At 46.6% G+C, this 8,686-nt stretch overlaps 2 protein-coding genes across 2 annotated transcripts; one reads left to right on the forward strand and one right to left on the reverse strand.

Moving 5' to 3' along the window:
* Nucleotides 1-1,196: 1,196 nt before the first annotated feature.
* LOC123156910 (50S ribosomal protein 6, chloroplastic) lies at nucleotides 1,197-1,816 on the forward strand. Its single transcript, XM_044575103.1, has one exon. It carries the CDS (start codon nucleotides 1,286-1,288, stop codon nucleotides 1,649-1,651), a length of 366 nt encoding a protein of 121 aa, XP_044431038.1. The 5' UTR covers nucleotides 1,197-1,285; the 3' UTR covers nucleotides 1,652-1,816.
* A 1,453-nt stretch (nucleotides 1,817-3,269) lies between these two features.
* LOC123156909 (solute carrier family 35 member F1) lies at nucleotides 3,270-8,203 on the reverse strand. Its single transcript, XM_044575102.1, has 11 exons — nucleotides 7,837-8,203; nucleotides 7,033-7,127; nucleotides 6,519-6,576; nucleotides 6,194-6,388; nucleotides 4,959-5,035; nucleotides 4,715-4,797; nucleotides 4,475-4,526; nucleotides 4,244-4,312; nucleotides 4,050-4,136; nucleotides 3,848-3,912; nucleotides 3,270-3,757 (listed from the first exon to the last, which is right to left on the reverse strand). The coding sequence occupies exons 1-11, from the start codon at nucleotides 7,985-7,987 to the stop codon at nucleotides 3,580-3,582; spliced, it is 1,110 nt and encodes a 369-aa protein (XP_044431037.1). The 5' UTR covers nucleotides 7,988-8,203; the 3' UTR covers nucleotides 3,270-3,579.
* Nucleotides 8,204-8,686: the final 483 nt, after the last annotated feature.

Below are 8,686 nucleotides of genomic sequence, written 5' to 3' on the forward strand. Positions count from 1 at the left end.
ACATCATTTATCATATCCCTTAAGAACAGGGCACGATCTCCATATTGATGGGACATGCCAATGGAGAAACTGCCTCGAACCGCGAATTGAGTTTTCATAGCTGGTCAGTGGTTGTGGCCGGCTGTGACCTTTCGCCAAAAGTTGTCACGTGAAGGCACTATTCACACTCGAGCGACTGTCCTTCGAGGCTAAGTAATATATACTATTCAGGAATCAGGGCATAATCCGGACAATGCATGGCTGGACATGGCCAAACATCCTTTGGAGGTTTGACTAAGGGTAACTGCAGACCTGGCGCAAGCACTATGAGAACAAGGAACTGGTCCACAAAGCCGACGATTCTCACACAAACCTCGGCTTCGAAGACTAGTTCGGGGGCTACTGAGGGTGTCCCACACGAAAGGGTCCTCGTGCTGCCGGTCTATCTCTCGTCGGCCGGACAGTTGAGCCACTCTCATTGGAAGGCCGAAGCTATGCATGACTCCGTGTTCAGGAAGAAAACCTCCGAAGCTTTGGTGTGTCCTCCAAGTCAAGATAATGAAGACGACATGTTTATCCCCTGGTGGTAACCAACCAGGTGTAACCTTAGGGACCCCTGGTGTCTATATAAACCAGAGGGTTTAGTCTGTAGAGGGAAGAACCATCATCCTACTCATCTAGGGTTTTGCTCACCTGATCTCGAGCTAGATCAACTCTGGAACCATCATATGCACACATCAATATAATCAAGGAGGACATAGGGTTTTACCTCTTTCAGAGGGCCCGAACCTTGGTAAACATCGTCTCTACGCCCCTTGTTACCCATCGATCCAAGATCTACAGCTCGGGACCCCCTATCCGAGATCCACCGATTTTGACACCGACAATGACCCCGGACGCACACCCGCGGTCCACCTGTCATGAACCATCCAATTAGGTCGCCCGAGTTTGAGTCGTTCAGGCAGATCGGACGGCTCGGAGAGCTCGAGATGCCGCAAGCCAGCCGGAATCGGACGGCGCGAGGCTCTCACAGCTTGCGAGCAGCCTAGGAAGGCGGGTACTCCAACATTCTTTGTAGAAGTAATGATTATAGCCTTCATTTATCATTATCTTTAGTGCAGGGGAAACTTGGACGGCAGGATTTCATACGTTCCAAGATGGACCGTCAGATTTTGCTCGGCACCTGGGAACCCCGGATGTATATACAAAGCCCAATCCAATCCAAAGCCACCCTCCGTCCTTTCTTATCCCAAACACAACACTCGTGTAGCTCTCCCCTGGTCTAAGCAGAGGCATTTCAACGAACATGTCGCTCGTCACAGCTTTTCTGGCGGGCTCAGCGGCGCCGGCGGTCGCGCCACGGTCCGCCCGCCCGTCGGTGGGCTTCTTTGGGGTCGGCGGAGGGTGCGCGCTGTCGGTGGAGTGCTCGTCGCGGCCGCAGAAGAAAGGGACCAAGCACCATATGAAGACGCGGCCCAAGAAGACGCAGCGGTGGGACATCAAGCGCCGCCCCATTCAGTACGAGCCGCTGCCGGCGCTTCCCGATGACTGGACGCTCGTCGCCGCCGGTGAGAAGGAAGATGCGGCGCCGCAGGACGAGGAGACCACGCCCGCTGCTGCCGTTGAGGTCGAGGTGGTCGCCGCCCCTGCCGCCCCTGCCGCCGCAGACTGACGCCGTGAAGTCCACTGTGTCCTCTCTGTATTTTATTTCCTTCAACTCTCCGCACGCATGGTTTTTGCTTGAGATTATTAACCAATGCTACACTTTGCAATTACAACCCTGAATTCTACTTCAGTGGCCACTGCACCTTTAGATTTTAGTGGTTGCTTTGCTCGATGATTTATGGTTCATGGTTCACGTTGTGTGCAATTCGATTTTACCCTGTGTTTCTCGGTTCGGCCATGGGTTGGTGATAGGTTCAAGCTGTCAAATCATTACAAAGGGGGCAACAGGAATGTGGCTACGATAAAATGCTGGTGGGTAAACTCTCTTGAAGTTTGATCATTTTTTATGACCCTGACTGGAGATACTGGGTATAAGAAGTACATTTGTGATCACATTGCTGTCAAAGCTAAAATACCTTCGCGCCTGTCTCGTGCCTAGTGATGATTTGCTTCCCAGCAGTTATGTCAGAGGAATTGATCAGCCCTTGAAGGAATTTTGCTTGACAACTTACAAGAGCTATGTACAGAAAAATTATGTTCATGATTTGGATGAGCATGGTGTGAAAGTGCCCAGAGGGATTGGGAGAATGAAGGCCCTGCACACACTTGGTGTTGTCAACACTGCACGGGGGAAGGCCATTCTGAAGGATCTGTGTGAGCTTAACTCAGTTGCGTAAGCTTGGAACAGAGTGACTGGCATCAACAAGAGAAACTGCAAGGAGCTGTGCTCTGATATCATCGATCATGTACGCTTGCTGTCCTTGTCGATGTGCTCTGAGGGTGAGCCTGGGTTAGAACTTAGAAGGATGTCTAGATAAATTGTCCCCATCTCCAGATGGCCTTCATATTCATAGCCTTAAGTTGTATGGCTATCTGGTCAAATTGCCTACATGGATTGAATAGCTACAGATGCTAGCCAAGTTAACTCTACGGAGTACCCAAGTGAAGCATGCTGACATACTTGTAGCACTGGGGAAGCTGACAAAACTTGCCATTCTACGTCTTCATAACGAGCCGTTTGAAAAGGGAGAACTCCACTTCCATTATCAACCCGAGGCCTTCGCAAGGCTGACATTTCTCCAGCTTGTGAACCTATCTGGCCTCAAACCTGTCAAGTTTGAAGAAAAGGCAACGCCTAAGCTTGAACTGCTTTAGGCACACGATTCTTTTGTAAGGGTTCCCTTGGGGATACAAAATCTCAAGGAAGTCTCAATAACGGCGATAAAGGTGGATTGAGTGAAAATTTTAAGGAAGCCTTGCGGGATCTGAGTGGCCAAGAACAGTAAAAAACCAAATCTCAAGATGGAGCATTTTGTTTGAAGCACCAGTCCAGACTGCTGCTTGGTCCTCTCTCGTCTCATACGATTCTTCTCCATATATTTCGCACTCTGCAAACTCTTGAGATTGGTTATCGCATCCGATTCATCGCCCATGATGACCATTCCTTTATTTTTAACAAAATACCGCAATTAACTTGTGGGCCTCCATCTCTTTGGGTTCTTTTTACTGTTTTTAGGGTATATTAGCAAATTTTTGCAACATATGTTGATGGATCATTTGGTTATTGTAGTTTCCCTAGAACTGATTTTTCTCAACAAAAGCTGTACATATGTTAGGAGTACCAGTTGCAAGGAGAGATAATTCTGGACCATTTATTATTCCCACCTGATGTCAGTCATACACTAATACACAGCATATGTATATTAATTATTGCATTTTCTTATGTTGGCTAAATGATTGCTAAACTAAATTAGATATTGTCTAGGCAGAAAATCTCGAAAGAAAGAAAAAAGAAATTTCAAAATTTTACGAAGAAGAGGAAGTCGAATCTCAAACTGGATAGGTTTCCCTTTACTTGTACAAGTAAAGATTTCCTCACTGAGAATTGTTATAACCGCCCATTGCCATATGAATATCAGCCTATGCACCTACTGCCTAGTTCTTGGAGGGGCTGCCATTTGATGGCAACTCCTTGTAGGAGACCTGATCGTCGTTGCCGCCAGCAAAGGAACTTCGCACCTGGTTCTGAATTCCAGACTCCTCATCCCCTACCCTACTCTGCTCGTCGCTGGCCCCAGTGACCTGCGCCGTGTCATCAGCCTCCTTGGAGCTCCTGCGTGCAACCAGAGATCTCAGTTGTGAGAAAATGGCATGTCAGATTGCAGCAGCTGCTTAACTGACAACAACAATCAGCAGCATTTACCTGTACGAGTAGACCAGAAGGCCCCCGGCCGTGCAGGCAAACGCAACGAAGTACATCCAGTCAACCTGGCAGTGCGTGAACAAACAGGTGGTAAGTAGAGTTTATCGAGCTTATTGTAAAAACCACATCATCCACAGGCTTTAGCCGGCAATTATTTAATCAGAAATTTGCGTCTGCAGAAAATGCAAAGGAAGAACCAGACCTTCTCATGGTAGGCGAAGATGCGGATCAGGACAGCCCACATGTCTGAGGTCAGGAGTGAGAGGTTTAGCATGGTTGCCCCACAAATCTGCGATAGGCAAGGGAGACATATATAGATGCAAGATTGTCAGGAACTCCGAAAAATAGCCGGGAGCCCAGGATCATCTGGTAAAGCTCAGCAAACCCTCTTAGTACCTTCAGCACCGTAGGTACAGTCGAGTAAAACAGGAACATTGCCAATGCGAATCCGATAAAAGGGAACACCTGAAACATTGCTGGAGTTGAACACAATATTTTTCTTCTTCTTTTTTGTATGATACGTGGATGGTCATAGGTTTTTAGCATGTCATATGTCTATCAGTCTATGGATATTTTGAGTAATTTCTAAGTGCACCAGTGCCCAAAACGATAATGAGAGAGATTTACCGCGCCGGCATTCCATTTGATCGAATGAAGTTCTTCTCGCTCAAGAATACTTCTGTAGTAATGTCAAGGAATATACAAGTGCTAAGAAAAAGAATGGTATGTAATGCAGTATGTGCTAAATCCCTCAGATACGATGGAAAAAAAGTACTGCAAATCATGCATATGATGAGTAAAAGGTAGGATCATTTTGATACAGTAGAAAATTATCGGAGAAGCTAGAAGATTTAAGTTCAAGGATACATTTGTATGCCACTGATAACTGCTCCAAAAATTCCCAACATAGCCATCAACTCAATTCGGTTGTTCTTCTTGACTAGATATTCCTGAAACATCAGGGAGGAAAATTGATTAAAAAAAATTAGGAAAGGAAATTGTTGAATCTCTTCATGCATTGAGAAAGGGATAAAGTATTTTTCAAATGCAAGTAGGGAAAACCAGAAACGTAAAATGAAGTGTTTATGGGTGGTAAGAGTTGCTAGTTTACCTCAGTAACATTACTGCAAGCATAAAGCATGGAGCCAACAATTACAAGTAAATCACCCTTCAAAGGTTTGGGTCCTTCTGCAAGAAATTGCAGAAATAGATGTTATGATTTTGAATTTTAATATAACAAGTTCAACAATTTTGTACTCCCTCCGTCCCATAATGTAAGATGTTTTTTGACACTAGTGTAGTGTCAAAAAGCGTCTTACATTATGGGACGGAGGGAGTAATTTCCTAATCAGGATTCGCGAAAACACTTGCACTGTGTTTGGATGTCTCCATTGGAGCCCAGGAAATGGATTTGGTAATCATCTGACATCAATACAGCTGTTTGGCTGGACACTGAATTCGTATTGGAAATGAAAAACCAATTCAGGCCTGTTTTGGCTACCACGTAAATGTCCCTCGCACGTTTCGGAGGGCTACCCCTTCGAATTGGACTGAAATGGCCAACCTCCCGCAAAACATACCCGTTCGAGCCCGCAACCAGAAAATAGAAGAAAGGAGGGGATGGCGACCTCGCGACGACCTAGCAGTCAGCAGGCGGGCGGCGGCAGCGACCTAGCGGGTAGGTGGCGGCGGCGGTAACCACCATGGAGTCCGGCGGCGGCTCAGGTGCCCTCCTCCCCGGTCCTTCCCCTCTTCCCCAACTCCTCTTCTCTGCCCCACTGAGCCACACCCCGCCGTGGTGGTCGGCGGCGGTGCAGGACTGGCGCTCCCCGCTCCCTTGTGGCATGCCCTGCCGTCCTCCCCGGCCACCGTGCCCCGCCCTCCTCGGCCACGCCCCGCCGTCCTCCCTGCCCGCCGTCCTCCGCCCTCTTCTGCTCCATGGCCAAAGGAGCTGCTGCTCCTCTTCTGCTCCATGGCCGAAGGAGATGCATTGCTAGAATATTTATTATTTTACTGCTATATACTCATTTAATTATAGTCACATGTGACGGATTTCATTTTTGAGTCATGTAGCACAAGATATAATTTTCATGGTAATATAGCTTTGCAATTCCAAAGTTTGTCATCCAAACAGGATGTGGTATTGAAACCTCAGAGGCATTTCAAGGGGCAATTCAGTGAACAACCAAACAGGCGAATTCGTATTCATGCCATTTCAGTTTCCTCACTGATTTGGAATTCTAGACCAATTCAATACAGAGCTCACCAATGGAGACATCCAAACGCAGCGTTGCGGAAATAGATACATGGAACTGTAATATAGGTTGATGAGAAGTATATCCTTACTAGCTCGATCAGAGGCATGGACGTCTGAAAATACTACTAATATAAGGCCGGCCACACAAACCCCAACACCGAAGAACTTCCTGAATCCATATTTGGTCTTCAAAAAGATCCAAGTAAGAACAATTACACATGGAATTGACCAACAATCCAGCAGCATCACACTCGTTAAAGATGTGTACTGATAAGATTTGACAACTGCATAAACAAAGAAAAACCAATTATGTTTTGTTCCCCCAAAACATGGTGTCGCATAAAAGCCCCATTGACATTAAATTCAAAGGGGGCATATATAAGATTACATTTTCCGCTTGTGTTAACTACATACCAATATAGTTAGCCTCCACATCAATAATGCCGAGGATCAAGTAGTAGTACCATTTTGTCTGCACAAAAAGAAAGTAGAGAACTTCAAGTTATATTGTTAAGAGGATTCATATGATTGTGCCACTTGTGAACACTGTGACAACTTGTGCCAACAAAAACAGTGTACGCAAGAACAGAATCAGAATAAGCATAAACCTTGTCATACATATAGTGATAAAGGTTGCGATCATAGGTCCAGAGTCCAGACTATTGGGATAAGATATACCAAACTTGTATCCTACAATCATCAATCATGTAGCAGGAAAACAATGCAAACCAAACTACTACTGTACCAACTAGTCAAAAAGAACAAACTAGCTAGCTAGAGGTTGGCCATGTGCTGAAAGCTACAGGTAGCACAAGAGCAGGAATCCCCAAATTCCTTACAGTTCTAACAGTTTAATGGATTAGCTTTCTGATCATCTCACAGTTCATCCCGAGGCGTGCTAAGAACAGAAAAGGATGGAGGATCGTACCGTGAGTGGCTGTCTCCGGTAGAGGAGTATTCCACCGTAGACAAGAGCAAGAAGGATGTAGTTCAAGAGGGACTGCGACGTTGGTGCATTGATACCTGAAAACATGGCACTGTCAGATTGCATATCAGAATTGGCCCAACATTAAATATTACGTACTAACATGCTGAGATTTGGGCGCTTGCATTTTTGTTTTAGTTATTACTAGTTCACAAGAGTGCACTCTGCTTCTGAAGTCTGAACTGAGGTGACATCGTCCAAACAGACACAAAAGATCTCAATCGGCTTATAAAGAAACTAATATCTTTTGTCATGGCAGGCACGATTTGTTTATAGCCTATAAACTAAAAGGGAGAAGCACGCCGCATCAGATGTTGTGTAAACTGTAAAGGTTTGGGAAAAAGCCGTGGAACCCCAATATTTAATCGAGAGGCTCCAAAAATCTGCTTTCCTGTCGAGTGTCGACCCAAAAGCAACGGAACTGAAGAACACGAGGTAGGTGACCAATCAATCTAGATTCCCGAACACCGCCGGAGCACCACTCGAAAAGTCAGAAAGGAACAATCTCTCCGCAAATTTACCATAATTAGAGAAGAGAAAGCGGAGGGTGATGCCTCTTGTCATCCAGGAGGGAAACCAACAGTGACAGAGTATTAATCAAAGCACAATTGGCGATGACAAAGTATTAATCAACGCCCAATTGGTGATGACAGAGTATAGTACTGATCAAACACTCGTCGGCCGCAAGCCGTCGCCCGGCCAACGGCGACATGGGGGAGGAAAGAGGCGGCGAGTTGACGAACGCACCTCGGCGCGCGAGCTCGGAGGAGGAGAAGCCGGTGGAGGTGATGAGGAGCGAGACGAGCTGTCCCAGCGCGAGGGCCAGCAGCACCTCCCGCCGAAGCCACCTCGCGCGGCAGCCACCGCCGCCCCGCTCCTCCTCGGGCGGCGGCGCCATTCTTTACCCCTTTCGAGCTGGATCAACAGAAGAGGTCGATCGCGGGCTCGCGTGGCGTGGCGTGGGCGGCGGAGGAAACGAACAGAGCCGAGTTGAACAACAATCGTGCGGTGCGTCAGCGTGGGTGGGTTTGGAGCTGGTACTAGTAGCACTACTTATGGAAGGGAAGGGGGTTATCGGAGGGTTTGGTGATGGAGTTGGACGTCTCTGCCGGCTGGTGGGGTGAGGCCCGTCGGATCTTTCTTGCTGTTCCTGCTAGCTTAGCTGTCGATCCGGGTCGATGCGTTTGGAGCGGAAGGACGGTTAGTGCATCTCCAAAGCCGGTCTTCAAAACGGTCACTGTGCTCTGCGGCGGACCGTGATACGAAAACCGGCCATCCAACTCTTATCTTACCCTAAAACGTTTGTCTCTATATTTTTCCCTGAGTCCGTGAGCTTAAAATAATACCATATCTAATCTTTGGTGATTGAAAATATTCAAACCCGAGAGTATTCCTAATTTAAATATTATTATAATCCAACTAAGTTTTTAAATAAATAGTTTAAATTTGAATTCAACTCGCGCATATGTTTTGATTATCCTTTTTAACCGCCCACGGATGCTTAATCAAATCTTCTTTGGGCGTCTCGAACGCGTGTATAATAAACTTTAGTTACCATGTGTAATTAACTATAGTTGCCATGTCTAATTACTAAAGT

This window comes from Triticum aestivum, chromosome 7B, assembly GCF_018294505.1.
Source record: "Triticum aestivum cultivar Chinese Spring chromosome 7B, IWGSC CS RefSeq v2.1, whole genome shotgun sequence".
In the NCBI taxonomy this organism is placed as follows: domain Eukaryota; kingdom Viridiplantae; phylum Streptophyta; class Magnoliopsida; order Poales; family Poaceae; genus Triticum; species Triticum aestivum.

Bases quoted from the DNA above. Each gene is read 5' to 3' on its own strand.
- LOC123156910 (XM_044575103.1), top strand. From the start codon at position 1,286: ATGTCGCTCGTCACAGCTTTTCTGGCGGGCTCAGCGGCGCCGGCGGTC.
- LOC123156909 (XM_044575102.1), bottom strand. From the start codon at position 7,987: ATGGCGCCGCCGCCCGAGGAGGAGCGGGGCGGCGGTGGCTGCCGCGCG. The intron at 5,036-6,193 runs GTAAGGATATAC...AATTTCTTGCAG, and splicing joins CCATGCCTCTGATCGAGCTA to AAGGACCCAAACCTTTGAAG. The intron at 4,527-4,714 runs GTATCCTTGAAC...ACATTACTACAG, and splicing joins GTTATCAGTGGCATACAAAT to AAGTATTCTTGAGCGAGAAG.